General features: G+C 36.9%; 1 protein-coding gene across 1 annotated transcript in view; it reads right to left on the bottom strand.

Moving 5' to 3' along the window:
• CLMN (calmin) overlaps positions 1 to 21,563 on the bottom strand; it is a 1,136,927-nt gene that overhangs the window by 188,225 nt on the left and 927,139 nt on the right. The window contains exon 10 of the mRNA XM_044073600.1: positions 7,267 to 7,349. Coding sequence (XP_043929535.1) covers positions 7,267 to 7,349 — 83 coding nt within the window. The remainder of the gene's footprint in view (positions 1 to 7,266; positions 7,350 to 21,563) is intronic.

Raw genomic sequence — 21,563 nt, 5'->3', positions numbered from 1 at the left:
GAGAAGCACCAGCATCTTTACTAGAAAGCTATGGTGACTGTATTACCCAAGGACAGTAAAGACCCATTAGACCCAACTTTATACAGATCCATTTCAATTTGAAGCCATGACTGTAAAGTGTTTATGTCTATACTAGCTAAAAGAAAGGAAAAAGGTGTTGCCAGAATTAATAGATATGGATCAGTGTGGTTTTGTGGCAGGGAGCAAACATTTGACAACATTAACAGAACAATGATGATCCAGAAGGAAGCAGAATGTAAGAAAATACTGCTGGTGTTGGTGGGTCTTGATGCAAGAGACAAGCTACAATTCTGAGCAGGGAAATGGAAGCATTTGCATTCCCCTGAAACAATAATAACATTAATCGGGATAGATATGAAAACCAGAGGCACGAATTAAAATGTGAGGGTTCCTCTCTGATAAGCTGTGTTTGACCAGAGGAACCAGCCGGGGGTATCATATTTTCTCTTTGTTATTTGCTTTATATTTAGAGCCACTGACGAAGAAAATAAAGGACTCAGAAATGCATGGATACAATTGGTGTGGTAATCAAGAAAAGTTGTCTTTGTTTGCAGAAAATATTATTTTGTACTTGATAAATCCAGAAGAGGACATCTCCATGTTGTGGAACATTTTGAGACAGTTTCAAGTCTTTTCAGGATATAAAATTATTGATGATAAAACAAAGGCTACAGTTGTAAATTATGTACCACATACACACATTGGTTCAGCAATACCCATATTCATGGGGACACAGTAAGATGAATTACTTTGGAGTATGCATTAAAAAGGCTTCTGTTATGGCAGCTAAGGATGTGGGAAGAGACTAAATAGAAAAATAATAGAAAAACTGAGAAACTGGAAGCTTTTGTTTATGGATGTGGTTAGCAAGATCCAAGCAGTGAAAATATTTTTAGTCCCTTTAATGTTGTACGTGGGTCAGGCATATTTTTATCAACCAGAAAAGTTCTGGATAATAATTAATATAAAATTGAAGGTATTTATCTGGAAGAGGAAGAGGGCAAGATTTAAGTGGGATAACGTGATCCTTCGAAGAGAACAAGGTGGTTTAGTACTACCTAATTTGAAGGGATATTTTAGAAATATACAGTTACAGCTCATATACATAATACAAGTAGAATGTTATAATTCAAAATGGAAAGGGAGGATGATGAAGCGGGAGGAAGTTTAAGAAATAAAGACAGAATAGGATTTTGGCTTAAGGGAAATAACCATTGTACAGTATATTATACTCGTAAAGTACCAGAAAGTATTCTAAGAACTATACCAACATGAGAGTGGAGAATGCAGACTTTGCCAATGGGGATGACTGCAAGTATGTTTACAGAAAACATGTAAGAGGGGGCTAAAATTTACTGGAAAAAAAAAGACAAAGGAACTAAGGCATTGGGAGCAAAGAGTTAGAGAGGGAAAGGTAATAGAGTGGGATGAGGCCTAGATGGTGTTTGGGCTGTAGGGCAGAGAGTGCCTCCCCTATCAGAGACTGATATATCGTAGTATATAGTATAGGCAAAGAGAAAGGGATAGGGAATCTTAAGTGAAAGACCTGCTCTGTTGGAGTTTTTAACTGAATCTGAACAGAAGCTGTTGTCAAAAAGGGGTATTTAGTAGGGCATACAGAACATTACATAACTATAAAAAACAAATCAGAAGAGGTTAGAAAGGTTTGGGAAGAGACTGGAAAAGCAATACACAAGAAAACAATGGGAATACATAGTATGGCTCCCATCTACACAACAAAGTCCAGAAGGTTTAGGATCTTTGCTCAAAATTGTTTGCATAGGTATTCTTATACCGCAGGCAGACTTCAAATATTTTTTCTTAGGTAGCTAGCAAATGTTGGAGAAGAAAGAGGTAACTAGAAACGTGTTTTGGGAGTGTGAGTATAATGAGATGGCAGATTTAAAAAAATCTTTAGAGAGTACTCTGTCAGAAATATTGTGTGAGCAAATGGCTGTAGCTAAGGATATGATTTTTTGAGTTAGAACACATCTGAACTGTAAATACATAGTAAGGACTTACTAAGTTTCATCCTGTTGGCTTCCAAGAAAGGCAATTACTAGAAAATGAAAATCAAAGTCTAAACCAAAATCTAAACCAACTTTATTTGAAGTACCGAATATTATAAAAGAGATAAAAGAACCAGAACAGGGATATTTAGAAAAGGTATGGTGCAAAGTGAATAGAAATAAATGGGAATTGTGAGAACAATACATGTAGAATAATGTCCATGAAAGATGAGTGAGATTTAAGGAAAGGCAAGAATGCAACAATTTATGTAAAGTTGGACTGATGAGAATTACAAAGAAATAAAGAAAATATATATGATGTACAGTGTATGCAAATGGAAAAAAGGTAATATGATTAGCTTTCTTTTAATAAACATTTTTAAAAAATAATGCAAAGCTTGTTATTCAATCAACCTTATATAGGTGAAACATTTAAAATCTATTCCTGATTTTTTAGGTCTTTGTTTTTGATTCTTGAGCTAAAAAGTTGAGAGAGCAGGGGGGAGTTATAATGGGATCCACTGTATGGTTCTGACAGCAGCAATTTACGATACATTTTTGGCCTATTATTTATGAATTTATTCATTCAGTTGACCTCAAGCAGATATTTGAGGGGCATAGTCAGACAAGTGTTTGTAATTGACAGGTGTGTGTGTATAAAAACGTGGCTCCTGCTTCCCACAATATTTGTCAATTGCACTGAATAGCAGCATCACCACATGAGCCACGTTCTTTGGGTACGATGCTTGGTTTTCTTGTTTTGGTAACTGTTGACAGTGTGTTTATTATTTGGCTGTGAATAAACTGGTTAGCATGAAGTCTATGAGTTTAATGTTAACACTTTAACTATGAATACATTTTTAATTTTTTTCCTATGGGAATACAGGTATGAAAAGCACTGTGTTAGGCTTCATCAGTCTGTCTGTCATCATCCATTCTGGTAAGCAGTACAGTTGTATCTTGATATGTAGCATATGTGTGTAGTAATGTGCTCTCTGTTTTTTCATCTTCGTACATGTGTAGTTTAGGTTGTGGAAGAGGAGTGCTACAGATTTCCTCACTGACCACTAGCTGCCACCTTTGCCACTTGGCCACCAGTAGTCAACAAAGTCAGCTTTTCATCAGGAAGACAGAAGTCACCCTGCTGAAAAAGACCTAGAGGGCTATCTGGTGGCACCTGTGGTCAGTTCTCAGCATATTGGAAACTCTTTTTCTTACAGTGACCTTAGTTTCCAGGGTTCATCTTTGGTCTCTTGGCAACATTTGTAGAGGTTACTATCATCTGAGGTAGGCTGACAGGTAGGTGCATACCTAACCACCATGCAGCACTATCTGGAGCATCCTCTACTACAGTTAGAGCAGGTTGCACATGGGGTAGTTAGTACATAGATATTTGTATGACATAATGAAGGATATTTTGTTTTATTCCTGTGTTTCTGCTGTGTATTAATCATTAACTCCCTCTTAGTCAATTGTTCTTAGGAGGTGTCAGGGGTGGTTTGAAAAATTGTTTTTCTTTAAGCCATAATTCCCACAAGTACCCGACAAAACAGTGGGCAGGTGACATGAAATGGGCTGGCTACACAGATCATCCCCTCACTTCTACAAGGTGAAGTCCCTCCAAGTAGTCCTTTCCATGCCTCTGAAGTATAACTGGTGATTTCTCTGGTCTCTAACAAGGAAATTCTACCATCCAATGTGCCTCTGAGTGCACGCAACCCTTCCCATCCCCAGGACAGGCAATTAGGATACACCTCTTCTCTACTCTCCCTCCATTGCTGGGTCCACTAATTGAAACTTGATCCCCCTGGGTCACAAACAGGACTCTATGCCTCTGTGCCATGGAACCAGACAAAATACCGGATAATCCACTTACTAACCTTTAGATATCCATTCCGCCATATTGAATGATTTAAAGGTTAACACAAATTACTGTAACTAGTTCATTAGCATTTAAATGCCCAACCGCCAACATCACACATTTAAAGGTAAAGAAATAAACATAGTAATGCAGACATTTGCAATACATTACAAGAGTTACTATCATTTAATCTCAGAGCTATACTAAGCAAGTCATGGGGTATTTACATCAAGCTCAAACTTTTTCTCTTCAAAGACATTTCAAAATATTAATTTTCAGCCCTCTGAATCATGTTTAAATCTAAAACATATATTTCCATTTTTTCAATGATCTAACACATTTGCAGAATTTAACAGGAGTATTTATACTGGATATGAGATTTTGTTTTAGTTAATTTCTTGCTAACCCTACAGCTTCACTTTTGAGACACAACTTGAGAATGTCTATATAGCAGTTATCACTGTTCGTTTTGCAACAGGACTGCTTTTAATAATTTTGGTTGCCTTACTAAGTTTGACATATTGGTAGAGTACAGAAATATCTGCAATTTCTTCTATACAGCTTATCTTCTTGAAATATACAGGATCTGGGCTCAGCAGCATTGCTAACAACTTCAACCCCAGACAGGTGACTTTCTTATAGGTTCATAGGTAAGTACTAGGCTAGCTGCCCTTGGGGGGGGGGTCATTTTAAGCCTAGCCAAGTTCCCTTTCAAAGGTAAGAATCAAACCCTGTATCTTCTGTCTCAGAGGTAAATACCTTGACCATTATGCCAACTCCCTGCCCCTTGTACCTTTTGGATTCTTACTTTGTCTCGTATGTACACCTGGTAAACTACAGTTACAATCAAAGCAGTATTTCTGTTGCAGATGACTTATTTCCAACATTTCCTTTACTTTATGTTAACTCACAGACAACAGAAACAGATAAAAGTAGGTTAGCTGCTTTTTGATCTTCTAGGTTGTGAGAGGCGAGTTTCTGCAATGGAACTAAAGCTACATTCCAAAACTGCCAGATACAATCTTGACATCTCTTGCTGCAACTCTTTCTCATGAAAATATTTCACTGTATAGTTATTTCCACTTGTCTATTTGATTTAGGATCATCTAATTATATCTTAGAATTCTCACAGATCTTCTAAAATCTTGACTTCTGTACTGTGAGGTCAATGTCAGAATTAGAGCACCAGGTATCCCTTATCTTGAAAATATAGACCTTAATACATTAATCACACTTGCACTTGCCTCAGTGAGATTACTTCAAGAAATGTGGAATTATCCAAACACAAGGGATTACATGGCTCCAACAAACCAGTGACTACTTGTCCCCGTGGAAAACCTGCAAATATGTTTGCTATCATCTCTTCTAATGGGTCTTGTTATGGAATGCATTGCAAATGGCAGAACTGTGCAATACTTGTTCCAAGATCACACAAACATCCAAAACATTACATTTGTTTCTTTGCTCTTTACTATTACTAGATGTGGCTCATATATCCTCAAAAGCATTTCATTTCTTAGTCAATTGAGAATTGCTATTCAACCAGATTTGAATATCAAGCACTGGACACAACTTATCTTTTCTTTGAAAGAAAAATAAGACTGAATTTATTTGCCTACAAATGACCTCTTTTAAGGCCGTCTTTTCATTATACATCATTCATTCTTCATCATATCATTCATTCACTTGTCCTTTCATTTATTAATTCATTCTCCAGTTACATGCTTTATCCAGTTCAATGTCATAGAGGAGCTACAGCCTATCCCTGCACTCAGTAGGTAGCAGGTATGGAAAGTAATGCTAGATAGCAATCTGGACTACCACAAGATGCACACAGGCATTCATATACCACATATACACCTGCAGACAAATTGGAGGACTGTCTATTCACCTATGGCACATCTATGATATGTGGTAGCAGAAATTTAAGCACAATGACCTGAAGAAGTAAGTGTTGTGAAGTGGAAATATTAAGCAGTGCTTCACTGTGCAACCCTCAAAGAAATTGAGCATTATTTCTACCTGGTGGTCACTATAGTAATTAACAGTTCTTGTTCCAGATGGTTTAAGTTGATCTGCAAAGAGGTCACATCTAGATCACTACTGTAAGCATTAATTAGCTTAGAGACATCTTTTAATCTTTTGTAGCCATAATTTTTTGACATTTGAATGAAAAAAGGCTAATCACACTTGAGTACAGTAAGTCTGCCTATACACCTGTTAACAAATAACAGAAGCTAAAACTGAGGTTTCACAGCAGCAGCAACAGCATACAGTAGTGGAGGCCTGCACATTACCACTGGCCACAGACCACAGGAGCAGGAGATGTGTGCTTCATGATCCTAAGTCAGTGAAGGGCTAGCCCTCATGGGCAACTAACTGTATGGGACCATGCACTAACAGGAGGGAGGACATAAGATATCCCCTCAGTTGCCAGTGGTGTGGTTAGGTCCAAAACAACAACAAAAAAGAAGCAACTCAAAGCCAGGATGACGACGAGGGAACAACATCCACCATGACTGCAGTATGACAGGCCATTTTGGACCAGTGTTGTCCTCTCTGGGAAATACCCAGGATATGGCATCAAACAGGTTGTGCCGATAGCAAAGAGGGTCAGCAGTTGACAAGCACACATGGAAAAAGCAAATAGGAAAAAAAATATGCAACACATTTAGAACATACTTTTTCACATGAAGCAAATAAACACTACCTGCCATTAGAGCATTAGGTTCACTCTCCAGTCTGTGCTAACAGTCTTTGGGTCATAATAAGCATCAGTACAACAACATGCTCACAGACACATGAATGAGGCTTTTTCTGCAAATTTTCTTGTAGCTTATGAGGCCACTTGGGAAAACATATTCAATGGTCATCATAAACAAAGCCTATGTCGGCCAAGCAGTACTATCAGAGGCTGGTTACAAATGGCTGTGAGAAATAAGGAAAGAAAACAAAATCCTTCCAAAAATGGCTCTAATTTATTTGTAAAGCACAGACTTTCAGAAATAATACCATTCAAGTTACAATGTATATTCCTAATTATTTTGTCTAAATTATTGGTGAAAGGCTAGAATGCTACAGTGGAAAACATCACTGGCTTAAAAGACCAACATGAACAGACTTAACGGGGGATAGGTTCAAGGACTGGCTACGTACTGAGCTGGGATAAGTCTTTTACTCTTTCTGGGACAACAGATATGAAGATGATTTGCAGTGCCTTGATGAAGCATTACTTAACGAAGGACTTAGAATTAAACTGCTGTAAGTGAAATATATATGATTTTCAGTACACATCACTTGATAGTTGAGCAAAAAATGCAACTTATTTCTTGTGGAGAATGTGTTAAGAATGAACAGTTAGTGTTAAACACTTACAGACTCCAGTTCAGGGAAGTGTTCAAGAAACTGGGCCACATAGGTCACGAGTGACTGTTCATCAGGAGCTCTAACCATGACATCTACAAAACAAAACCATCATCAGTACCTTACATAATCAATGTCTATTATATGGTAAGAAATTATAAAATATGCTTATAAGTGAAACATAAGTACGCAAAGTGCAAAACATCTGTTATGTCAGGCTAAGCAACCTACTACTCAAGTGTCGGATGAACCTCATTTTAAAGGTAGTGCGTCAGTGTACTACAGGTAATAAACTGTCTTAATTCAGAAGAAATAAATAAAGCCATAAAAACAAATAGAAACCTTTAAGCACACTAAATTTAGAAACAAATCATGAGAAATGCATTGTTTTGTTTCTAGTAAGAAGGCAAAACATAATGCCTAAATATTTTTCATTATACTTAAATGAGGTACAGGAGTCTATTATCTCCAATACTAGCAGTGAACATTTAGTATACTGCTATATTATTTAACTGAAAATATGATTTCATGACTTCAGCTAGAACCAGTGTGCAACCTAGAAGGCAAGTTGGAGTCCAGGCATCTCAAAATGCAAAATTTGAACAATGCTATAATAAAGAGGTTAACTTTGCAGCAAATACCCCTTTTAGAACCTACCTCTGTATAAATGACTAAAAAGTCTAACTTGATTAGAACTGTACCATTAGCTAATATACACTGCTTTTTACCACCTATAAAATTATCCAACAGCCATCAGCTTGTCAGGCACTAAATAACATTCTACACAACTATGTTCTTACTTAATTATTATGATTCAGTGACCAAAACTCCTCTCTGTCCACACAGCTATCAAATCTGCTGGGTATGGTCTGTACTTGTAACCATGTTGCTTCCATCAAGTCATTACCCTCCCCTCCAGTGCTTTAAAACCATGCTGAAAGACTAAGACTTCCGGGCCAAAATCTCTCTCTTCTTGCTTAAACCCAGGATAAACTATATCCCTAAAGACAAACAAGTACCTGTTCATACCTTACACTTTCTTATTCCCCTTCTTCACTCACTTCCTTAGTTCAGTCAGTTTCTCTCCCCTGACGTTCAGTTTAAATATGCCATAAGCCTGTTTTTTTTCTCCCACTTCATATTGCAATTCTTGTTTGTGTTATACTAACTTACCTTTAAGTTCTCTATTCTAGCTAAAAGTTATCTAAATATTAAATCATTGCCATATGAGTTGCATATAATCTTAACCAATGTTTTCACATTATGTCTAATTTGGTATAGTTATTTAAACTGTACAGATTTTTGTTTTATTTCTGAAAATTGTACAATTATTGCTCTTAAAATTATTTTGTAATACAGTGGAGCCTTTCTCCCTGGGCCTCTACTGAAAATGGGCACCTACCAAGTCAGACTTTCCTGGTAATCAAGTGTTAATAAAATAAATAAAGAAAAAAAATAAGCATTAAATTGGTAACTGCAGACTCTATCAAACTCATACACAATTCCGAGAGTGACTAGCTGAAAACCAATGCATTCTCATTAGGATCTCCTGTCTATATTTCTTAGCAGACTTTCATTCTCATACACCACAAATGGTCAATATTTACCACTTCTAATATGTCTCCTTCAATCCCTTCTGTTGCAGATATCCCTTATTAATGAAAAAAAAATCACCTTCCTCCCTTTTCACCAGGAATGAAGCCATCCAGCAATCCAGGTTATGTATGTATGTATGTATGTATAAGGAATAATTTTACAGCAGGAGTTACCAATATCACTGACCACTGAGCAAGGAACACCAGGTGACATTCAGCTAGACTGAAAACATTTACGCTTCTCAGCATCACCAGTGTCCTTCTACTCTGAAACAAACCAGCTATTCTCTTAGATACTGAATGGATATAGACATCACTTGTGCATTCAGGGATAACCACCTTGTACTGAGTTGACAGCTTCTCTAAAGATGGATACTCACTGGCAATTTTATAACAAAAGAACCAGTATATTTCTGCTGCAAAAGATCTGAAAATGTAACCGCTATATTATAATCTCCTAAAGAGATATTCTAACATAACATGATCACAAATGAACAACTTGTTCAGAAAATACAAACTGCAGCTATACAGATGTGATAGTTTGGATGTGTAAAAAACACAATCTAGCAACCATACCTTACCTAGTTGGCTTGTCTAAGATCATCTATGCACGGCTGTTCCAGTAAACAATGGTAAACTCTATGAGCAATTAGCCAAAGATTTTTAAATCTACTTCGGATTTAACAGATGTTGAGAGTTATTAGTTAGGAATAGTGCTCCTTCTAAGCTGAAGGTGTGGGGCTGTAGATATCACCCTTTGTGCATGTCACGTGTAGCTGCATGTATATGCCTGCCACAGGAAGACAAGTCTGCATCACTGCTGCAGTACTGATGGTTGTGGTTTGCAAATGCATGCGCAGGACTGCTTCCTGTATGCACCTACATTGAAATATCAAAAGATACAAGTTTCAGAATAGATTGTTTCTTATAGAATTATTTCAGACATTACAATAGACAAAATGGAGTTCTGTATTTCAGACTAGAAACACCAGAACTTTGAAATACCGGATATTAAATTATGCCACCTAGTGTGATCACAGACCAGATTGTTCAAAATAACATTATTGTCAAGGGGAAGGAAATATGCAAGTGTAAATTCTTTAGCAAAACAAATTTTGAGTAAATTCATACCTTTTCTTTCTTATTGTCACAAGCTAATCATTCCAGATAAGCTTAAATCAGCAGCAAATTTATTGAACTGGCATTACAAGATGGATACATTTTTTTCATAGAGGTGTAAAGGTATTTATTTAGAAAAGCATAGCAAATACTTCACTGACTTCTGAGTGGAATGAGAAGTCACTGTTGTTGTAAATTCTAAGCACAGTAAAATAAATCAATAACAACCGAGGAAAAGAAAGTGTTGTAATAGGAAAAAGCTGTTCTATTAATTGTATAAGTGACTGACAGCTCCTGGTGCCTAGTGCCCCCACAGTACTTCTTACTGTTCAGAAAAATGCTTTGTGCTGAAAAATCTGTTGTTCTATTAACTTTTTAAGTGATTTAGTATAATATTTAAGGAGTGTCCCTGGTATCTGGATAGTGTTTTCCCTCCTGCATAGAACAGGATTTGCTCATTAGTTTAGGGGAGCTGAGTGCTATGGCAGCTACCATCCCCTCACTCATCCTTTTAGACAAGCATGTACACACACACACACACACACACACACACACACACACACACACACACACACACAAGGCCACTCATACTCTTACAGACCTCCATATAGATACACTGCCACACAAATGCGCACACTCAACATCATTAACCTCTCTGAAGACACTTACCTGATTTTATCTTTACACAATCTCCCTTAATGACTACAGTGGGCAAATTCAGCATATTGGCTGTGTTCATTAACCCAGAATAACTCAGCTGCATAAATACCTTAATTTGGGCATTTCCTGCAGAAAACCACATGGTTAATCAGCATAGGCCATTCACCCAGAATGCCTTATTAGCATTCGGTATGGCTGTGGAGATGACCCACTACAGTGATTCCACAGACCATGGATGAAATTATGTGAGGTCCTATCTATGAATCAGAAACAGCTACTGCCAGTGGAAAACGGACTATGTTAGGGCTTACTGCTGGCAGTTGCTCTTTTTGAATCCCGGTCAATATGTTTTATACAAACCACAAGTTACCCAAATAGGCATATAACAGTGGATTTAGTTGAGAACAAAAAAGCAGCATAATTGTTTAATATTTATTTATTTATCTGTTTAGTGGTCTTATTTATCTGTTAACTAGGTAAGTGAATAGACCCGAGGACCTTTTTCTTCATGATGCATGGAACATGGGTGAGGACAGTTACATATATGAACAGAATTAAACTTACAAACAGCAATATATGAACTGAAAGACTAAAGTCTGCCAGTTGGCACAGATGCTTAAGGCAGTGAGCAGTAGTTCCTGTGGTACAAGGCTTGATTCCCTGAGCCCGTATTTGCCTACTGTGTGATCTTGAGCAAGTCACTTAACAGGCTCCTCTATGGTCCCCTGGAACTGCTCATCTAGTAACTACCTATTAAAATGTGACAACATTTGTACAAAGAAATACAAATTGTTATATATAGTCTAACATGATTAAACAGAAACTTGAATAAGAATTTACACAGTAGTAGAATAACATCACCTTCTAAGAAGATGAGATAATCAATACATTTGTGCAACAGGACCAGATCATTTTATGCTGACTTCTACAAATGAGGAGGGAATAATAATAATTAGGTACACCTGCTATACTCTTTTACATGATATAAAAGCAGAAACTGTTGACATCCTCTAAAGATAAATGTTTGGAAAAAAGTACTGCCAAAGAAAGAGGAGTGATCCATCAAACATGAGCAATTGCAGACCCATTTCACTAACCAATGTATATACCAGTATTTTGCTAAAGTTTATGACTACCTGGTTAGATAAATTGGCCCTGATATTAAATGTGTATTATGCGAATGCCTGCAGCCTTAATAATAAGGTTGGATCCACAATTGTTGGCCTCCTTAAATTCTTAATATATTGTTGCCAGACTGATGCCTAGCAATGTGATGTGTTCATCCATCAATCCATAACCCCTTCTTCCCACTTTTGCACATGGAATTAGGGTGTCACTTCAGCAATCATCTCTAGTTATTCTAAATTGGAGTACCTAAATGTATTTTTTGGTGGGGGTATTAAAATAGAGAAGGATTTGAAGCTAGAGGCACATTCTTGTATACAGACTCGAAAATTCTAGTGGCTGAAGTTGTCAGCTTGATCAAAGCATCTGTTACAGAAGTCCAAGACAAAAGTGTTGTCCAGCAATTGATATTCTTTAAAATTCAATTGTTTCAGTTGAACAACAGGCCTACTATAATATTTGGTGACTTCACCTATCTGACAACCTTACAAGACAATTTATTTATCTCAGACTGAGTCTTTTGTTAACTTTCTTACCTTGCTGTTTAACGCACTATTGTGCTAGGGGTACTGTCCCTACAACACAGAAACTGACTAAAACTGTTACTGTACATAAAAGGAGGGAATTGAGAAACTATTTTCTGCCTGTTTTTTTACAAAATTGTGATTAGGGCACAAGATAAAAGGCAACCAATTGTGGTAGTCTACCTTAATCTTGCAAAGGACTTTGACAGCATCCCGCACAGTGCAATTATTCAGAATTGGTTTCCTTGCGGTCAATCTACCTCTAGTACAATTAAGTCCTGATTGCCAGATAAACATTGAAGGGTTAAACATTTGCAGATTTTTCTCTGAGAAAACATCTGTTGTATCCCAGGGATCAACGTTAAGATCACATTTTGTTCGATATTGTCTTCTTTTTTTCCCCAGGTCATCCAAACAAAAACAAATATCAAAAGTGGTAAAACAATAATCAGTGAGGACGATTTCACAATGCTTAACATTAACCTCAGTGAAGTTACAAAGGAATGACTCTGGACTGCAACTTCTGCAGCTCTGTTTGACAGGGGCACACGAAAATTATTTTCTTGGGTGGCAAAAGCCCGGGTACTGTTTGGCTAGGCTTATATAGGCCCTAGGGCCAATAGCCTAGTACCTACATATGTAATGTATTAAAGTATTGCAAAGCCTAAAGCAATGTAGCTACTGTAAATAACAACAGTTGGTCATTTTAATTTCATTATGATTTGGATATACAGAAGTCATAGTTTCAAAAACAGTGCTGACATGGTTAAAAGCAAAACTCAGAAACTTGCTGACTTGATGTACAAACATATCACAGATACCAGATCTGATTTTTTGACAAAAATGTACATTTCTTACAATAGGCAGACTGTAGCATGTAACTCCATGTTCTGCTCATAAATTAATGGCAAGTTGCTATCTCTTGAATGCATTCAAAGAAAATTTATTAAAACAATTCTGTCTTGCAGAGATGTGTGCCACCCAGGTCATTTGAAATTCTTACGTCTATACTCAACAGTAAACCATTTTATTAAAGGAAGATTATACTTAGTCCTCAAATGTGACTAATTACGGCGTAAGGCCACTAATGGGACTTAGGGTGTAGAAACTGACAGAACCTTTTTTGACGTGTCTGGTTTTGTGGTGCAGAGGGATAGAACCTTGACAGTGGCTAATGCAACAGTGGTGGATTAGCAGTCCCAACACCAGGGAAGCCAGGCAGGACAGGAGAGGAGGAAAGGGGTGTGGCCCACTCAACTTTTATCATGGGGGTGAAAGGGAGTTTGTCCACACTTGGGGTCACAGTGAGTAGCATAACCTTCCACCATGTGAGGAAGGGCTGGACTGCTTGAAGGGAATGCCCCTCCCAGAAATGACAGGATAGCCTATGTCAGCAGATTGCTGCACACCTCTTCCTATTAGTAGGTATGGGATGTTAGGGCTAGGGAAACTAACCTGAACCACGTTATCGGCTGTCTAGATGATTGCCCCTCTCAGCTGACCCTCACTCAGGTGATGAGGAATGAATCGGGCTAACTGACTGAGGCTATAGGTCACTCTACATTTTCTAACAATGTGATGGAGTCTGTGTTTTAACACACACACAGGAGTCATAAATCTATCTGCGGAGGTACAAGATAAGGCTGCCCTCTTTTTTCTGGCTCTGATAGCTTTAACTACAGAAACATTAGTGACACGGTTACACAGACTTTACAGTAATATTTCTTTATTTAATTATTTAATGTTTCTTTACCAAGAAAGTTCGACTGGACACAGGTCTTTTTTCAGCAGAGGCTTGGGGAGAAAAACTCCATGAATAACAGTAAATTTTAATGCACACATTACAGTAATCAACAAAGTAAACAAAATGTAGTATACATAAGAACATACAAATTAGTTACATCTTGACAACAAAACCTAGGCTTTGAACATAGCTAGTACTACTTGTAAGTATGACTTATGTCAAGATATAAGGTTAAGACAGGTTGGTAGGAACAAAGGATTAAACACATGGGAGAAGTTGGATATGTTTTGGGTATACTGTGATGTATCAGACCACTCATAAGGGGTTACTACAGGAACATAGCCACTTATTTTTAGATAAACTTTAAATGATGGCTTAAAGTGATTAGTGGATGAGATTGAGAGAATGGAAGGGAGTTCCACATATGAGATATATAGTTGGAAAATAAAGATTCTCCTGCAGTGTTGTTGGCCTTGAAGACGGTGGGTGAGTTCTTGTTAGAGCGAAGTGGTCTGCTGGAACTGTAAGGAAGGATGAGATTTTGTAGTGCAAGGGTTCTAGTTGGTTGCGTTACAATTTTGTGAGTTAGAGAGAGTTGGTTGTAAAGAATAATGTTGGGAAGCTCAAGACAGTCTAGCATCCTTAAAGCTGTACAATGATGTGTTCTATATGGGCAGTCAGATGCAAATGTAGCAATTTTATTATAACATGCTTCTAGCTTAGATAAGTCAGTTTTCCTTAGATTAGTTAAAATTGGAGAGGCATATAGTAGAGTGGAGAGCAGATGGGTTTGTGCTAATGTAATTTTGGCCACTGTGGTCAGGAACCTTTTGTGCCTATATAGACTTCCAAGTTTCTTATGGACTTTTTTTATACTTAGGGAGATATGCAGGTCAAATTTTAAGGTATTGTCTACTTCCACTCCAAGAAGGTTTGTATGGGTTGTTGGGGAGATCACAGTATTGTCTTTGGCTATTATGTTAAATGTTGGGCATGAGATAGATGTCTTGTTAAGTTGGAAAAGTAATAATTTAGTTTTGTTTGGGTTCTGGATTAGATGGGCATTGGCTAACCATGTTTCAACAGAAGTGAAAGATTCCTGTGTTTGAGAATGAAGAGTTGATAGAGAAGTGGCAGCACAGATAAGTGTTGAATCATCTGCATACTGTATTATAGAACCATGTGGCATAGCTGTGTGCAGATTGTTAGTAAAGAGGGAGAAAAGGAGAGGGCCCGAGGTAGAGCCTTGGGGGACATCAATGGATAAAGGAAGGTGTGGAGATTGTCACCCTGCCATAGAACAAATTGTCGATGGCCAGATAAATAGTTATTAAACCAAGCTGTGGCAGACAGTGAAGAGGACAGTTCAGTTAGTACATCTATTAGTTTGGAATAGGAGACCATATCAAAAGCTTTTGATAGGTCTAGAAAGATGGTAGATACAAAGTTGTTGTTATTCCTGTGATGGTTTACGGTATTAGTGAAGGATAAGAGAGCTGTAGTGGTACTATGGGATGGGTGAAACCCATGTTGAGTGTTTGCGAGAAGGTTGTTAATAAGAATTTCATGACCTGGAGATGAATACACCTTTTGAGTAGCTTAGAAAGAGGTGAAAGAATAGCAACTGGACGATTTTCCACAGTTAAGGGACCTTGTTTTCGAGAATGGATCTATTTATAAGGATTGATACTTGGAAGGATATAAATTCAGCTACAATGTTGAGGCATTCACTGGGTAAGTTATCTATGGCAAGTGTAGTAGGTTTTAGTTTCTGTAGTAGTTTTTTTTATAGTGGCTGTAGGAACTGGGGAGAAAGAGAATGAGGCATTGCTAGTTGTAGACTTGGCTGGTTTGGTATCAGGAGTGGGGGTTGATGTTTGGAAAGGGCAATTAAAGATTCAGTAAAATGTGTTAAAAATGGTAGCTATACTATTGGAATTGTTGTGGATGTTTGGCATTAGTGGAGTAGATTTTTCTGGGTGAAGGATGAGTTTATAGCTGTTCAGAATTTTTGAGGTTTTTTTTATATGTGTTTTGAATATTACAGGAGTCATAAATCATACCTCTTCATAAAGTAGGGTAGTACAGTTTATCATGACCTGCAAAAATGGAGAAGCGAGGTTCATAGTAAGGATGTGCTAGGAAAATAGGTGTGACAGGAACACTGTGTATTAACAGAACAACAATGGAGAGAGGTTTCCCAAAGGACAAGAAGTCTGAAGAAATTGAATCAAATCTGGGATCAACACATGATGTTGCTGCACCGATGGTACTAAAGTTAAATTACTTTAAGATGGGAAGGAGTTAGACTGCAGATGCTAGAGATGTACTAGCCCAAAAGAAGATTCAATTTAGATGCCCAGGGATGGTTCAAGAGCTAATACAGGGAAAACAAGCAAAGAAAATTTGAAAAGGTCTATCAAACATCAATAACATGGTAATGGGAAGAGTGTGTACTTGCACTAAGCAATACAAAAAAAGCACACAAAAGAAAAACAAAACATCACAAGTTAAGTTAGTATTAGCAAGTGTTCCAAAGATGGTTTTAGCAAAAGGGTAGAAAACAAATTTAAAGGCCCCATATGGAAATACTGATAAGGATTATGTATAATTGTTAGGAGTTATGCCATCTTTGAAAGAAGCAAGAGATTACAGAATTATACACACAGAATGGAATAAAATCTTTGGTACTGAAAAGTGAAAAAAGCTAAAGTAACACAAGTTATCTTTATGAACCGCAAGCAACATAACACTCCTTTATTACCATTCTATTAGGCAACATGAAGTGATGTACTTAACTTGTATAACTGCCATTCAGCTGACTTTATAAGTTTGTTTTCTTGTCTGCTATTACTATTGTTTGAATTTGTTTTTTTGTAATAATTCTTAAATAAAAAATCAAACACTACAAAATACCTTCCATCCATGACATTAATAAGAAAAAGTATAACTTTTTAAATAGGATTCTTCTTCCTGACATTTATAGGAGCTGACATACAAACAAATCTAAATGTTTATTTTCCTTTAGTACATCCATCACTATAGTCCTGCAACACCCAATAGTTACATCTTTTAGTTTTAAATTCACCCTTATTCTAACCACACAGCTGCCAAGAAATATCTGTGCTCGCCAAATGGCCATACAACTTCCCACAAAGCTTCCAGTTGTTTATCTTTCCTTCATTAACAAATCTAATGTCTGTCAAACATATAACTTGCTTCTTTCACTTACAACATAGCAAAATAATGTTTCTTCTACATTCATTTTACATTATATACACTTACAGACATCAGATAATTCTTTACTCGTTTCATTTTCTGCCTCCCCCTTTCCTTTTTACTGTTCCTTTCGCCTACAAAGTTTACTCATTTTTCTGCTTCAGACACAACGTGCCCCCTCCATCTTCTTTCACTCCGGATTCCAACAGAAGATGTTGTTCATTTGTGCAATATGTTTCTCACTATGTCTAGTTGCACAGACTTTGTGTTTTGTAAGTTGTTCCTCCTCAGTATCTGCATTTTGTGTTTTACTTTGTTCCTGTACTTCGTTTCTCCCAAAAATAATGTCCTATGGATATATTTTCCTCTTCCTCTGCATCTTTTGTAAACAGTCATGTCATCATTCACATTTTGTTCTTGTCTAGATTGTAAATACTTACAATCAAATGAAAAGTGTGTTGTACTCATACATTGTACAATGTGATTTATTATTAGATCAGTACTAGGCTAACTGTCCTCGTGGGACATTTTGAGCTTGGCCAATTTACCCCATGTGAGAATCAAACCCTGCACCTTGTGTCTGTAAGGTAAAATACCTTAACCATTATGCCAACATCTATTTAAGCAAAACTAGACTTCACTGTGATATGAACTTACACACAAAGAGAACAACAGTCACTTTACCCCACTGTTTAACCTGTTGAGCTAAGGGGGATTTGCAATCGGTTGCTCTCAGCACTCTGTAAACAATGCACTGTACTCTGCTTCTCCTCTTCTAAAGTGTCCACAAATACGTCATCCTTATTCTCAGTCTCTGTAACATATAAATATATTGTGCAATACTTTTGTTTCTTACATATTCTTACAAAATGATTCTTGCTTCCATATAGCCTGTAAATGTAATTAAATGTTAAGTATTTCCTTTTCTTTCTCTTGTAAACACTCAGCGTGTGAAACTTTGATTATAACTCTGAGGCATTACAGCTGTCATCTTGACTATCTATTGGTTTTCTGTGTTAATTGCATTGTAACCATATACTTTCAACTTTGCACTTTGTTCACATTATTTTCAGACATAGTTTTTATCTTATATACCTTAACTTCTTTGGTAAGCTCTATTAGCTGCATACTAGCATTTTAATTCACTCTGTATGCATCATACAGTCTGTTCAAAGACATCTCTGATTATCACTCAGTTACTGGTAGTATATCTCCTAAAAGCTGTATGTCAGTGACCATATACCCAATTTCAGAAGGTGATCTTATAATCTTATAAATCAATAATCCATGACAAAGTTCTTCAGGACCAAAGGGAAAGCATTGTTCTCTTTGAATGCTTTTTTTTCTGACAAGATTTTCTAATGCTGCTTGGAGTCTCACTTATCTCTCCTTAATTTCATTTAAGTAGGTAAGCCCGCTAGAAACAAAGTTCTTATTAGGGATGCAACTGGGCAATAACTGGTCATGTCCTATTCAGAGTCACAAGTTCTACAAGTGGAGACTGAGGAATACCAACCCAACACTGCATGACAAACTTACAAGCACTTCATATCCTCAAACCATAGTGCTGAACTGGTACCTATATCTTCATAAGCCATCTTCAAACAATGGGTTTAACCTTCTTCAAAAGTGACATCCTTGCCTTAACAGATCTAATTTACTGAGTATGAGGTTTGGAGCATGGAGTGACAGCCCAAGATGGTAAAAGCCTTAGGAAAGGCTACAATTTAGAATAGAAATTCCCTGAAAAGCTCAAACTTCAAAAACAAAAGTAGCGAGCACATAGCTGGCAAGTTAAAGACAAAAAATTAAAAGACATCAAAGACTTCAAATTTGGTGACATTAAAAAAAACACTCTGGAGCAAGGGAGCCCGCAGGATTTTTTGCAGGGGGGGGTACAAACCCAGAGCCCCGCCCACACAGCCACACCCCCTCTACCCATGCAGCCCAGCCCATGCAACCACACCCCCTCCACCCACACAGCCCCACCATCTTCACCCACACAGCCATTACAGGGTCCCATTAACTTGGCTATTTCTCCCCAGTTGCCATAAACACTGTTCAAAATTCTCAGTGTGCATACTGTTTTATGGTTTACTTCTACAATGATTACAAATATCTAGATTTAATTAGGAATCCGTAATAATTTTTTTTACATACCCCCTGTACATTGCAACTAACTCAAGGCAACTTTCAGCTGGCAGCCCTTTTGAATTCTGATCAAGAAGGCTTGGCTGTTCAGTTCTGTGTACTGGAACAATTTCTCATTCATTGCTAATAATAATTTTATTTACTTGGGTACTAACAGAGTTTTCCTTTTTACCTCCCGTAAAGACAAGGTGTTTGTTTTATCTCAAAATACTTCCCCTTGTTTTATTTATTTATTTATAAATGACTTAGAAACAACTACTGGGGAATAGTCTTCATTAGCTCAGTATTTCTCATGTAGGACACTAAACTGACTCCCATGAGCCTGTTCAGAATATACAGATTTAAACAGATTAGTTTATAACACTAGTGTTCTTTGGCTTCCAAGATTAGTTCTCAGTAACACAAATTGCTGTTTAAATAAAAGCTGGCATTCTGTGCTCTGAATGCACGACACATTATAGCTGTATTTAACTTAAACTGTGTGCAGTCACTACATTATGTACATTTTTAATTAATGCTTAATCAAGCATTTCTTCATAATCCCAACATTGACACAGTTGCAAATCATCACTTCATCTTTTTAAAGATAATTCCAATAGCCCGAATATATGCACATTATTAATTTTTTTTCAAGATTAGTTTTACTGAGCTGGCAAATCTGAGTGTGTTCTGCTTTTGTGTAGTTGACCCTTAGTTATATGAAACGGGGTCTGCATTATCAGTGATGTAAACAACTTCATTATATGCTTAACTAAAAGTTTCAGACCTTTTTTCTTGACACAGCCATTACAGTAACCTTCCTGTTACTGTCATAAACAAGAGTAGACATGGATAAGAAGTGTACATAATTATACAGCCGATTATACATATGATTATAATATATACAAATTGTATTAATTATAATATAAAATAATTTAATTATATGCCTTCTATAATACAGCACCACTTGTTAGAGTGTGTTTTAAATTTATAGTTTTGAATGTTTTTCCAGCAAGCAATGAAACAAAACATATGAACCAATAATGACAAACTGCCCAATACAGAAAATTTCAACCATAAAAGGCTACTTAAACTTCTGTCATTACACTCCACCAATGTCAGTCAGTATGCACAATCTCTGCAGAAGTAAAGGTAATCTGAATAAGTTCACATTAAAGAGATCTGTAACTAATGAATAGTTTATATTAGCAAACAATTTTGCATTTCAGTGTTTCATTTACAAATTCAGTGCTTGCTGCCTTTGAAGAATTAAATTGCCGATGTTACATTAAAAAATTGATAAGGTCTTAATATTGCAATAGGGAATGACTGACAAACCAACAAGTTCATAGTTTATAGGCATCTCATACAAAGGAGGGCACACAGAGTGAATAACTCCTATTCCCCCTTAAAATGTATCAAATACTCAGCAACTGAAAGGGCATGCAATACCAGCACTTCATCTACTTGGTGTGGGAGTAGCATCCACAGCCTTCTGCACCAAAGGCAATTATGGTACTACACTGCTTTCAAATTCTACAGCGCAAACAGTGACTACCATTAGCTAAACAAAACAGTTAGTTGCACTTAGTATGAGCAACAGTAAATTTCTCTTCCCTTGAAACTCATTCCTAATGCCGTACTTTCACATCCTATATTTTTGCTGGCATAACACTATTCAATGTTCTTTAACTACTCTGTAAATGTGGGTATTAGTTCCTTCAATAACTTAATCTCCAGTTACTAATATATCATTTGTTACCCGACTAATTTATTTACCTATTATTCAGTACTGTTTGATATTCCAATTGTATAAAAGAATAATCTTCATTACAGTTAGTCTTATTAACCTCACCGTTTTTACCATCTACATCACTTGCTTGCAAGGATACAATTCTCTTCTAGTTGTCCTTTGAATCCTCAATCTGCTGTGAATCCTGAATTGCAAGTGTGTCATCTGTAGCATCAAGTTTAATATAGGTCAAGTGATCTATACTAGTAGAGGGTACTTCCTTTCCTTAATGTGTTCTACTTGCACTTTGCTAAACATGATTTATCATTAGCCCAGTCATTAAAATACGTAAGAGTTTTCCAAGTTGTGCCAACTGCACAAGTAAAACCATCCTCAGCAACTCCAAATTTATTACCAACAGTAGTAAGCAAACCAATCTTCTTACACGAGGAACACAAGTC

This window comes from Protopterus annectens, chromosome 6.part0 (genome assembly GCF_019279795.1).
Source record: "Protopterus annectens isolate FY-2018-M chromosome 6.part0, PAN1.0, whole genome shotgun sequence".
NCBI lineage: Eukaryota > Metazoa > Chordata > Ceratodontiformes > Protopteridae > Protopterus > Protopterus annectens.
Note: the sequence above shows the minus strand (reverse complement) of the source record. Positions and strands in the feature narration are given on the sequence as shown.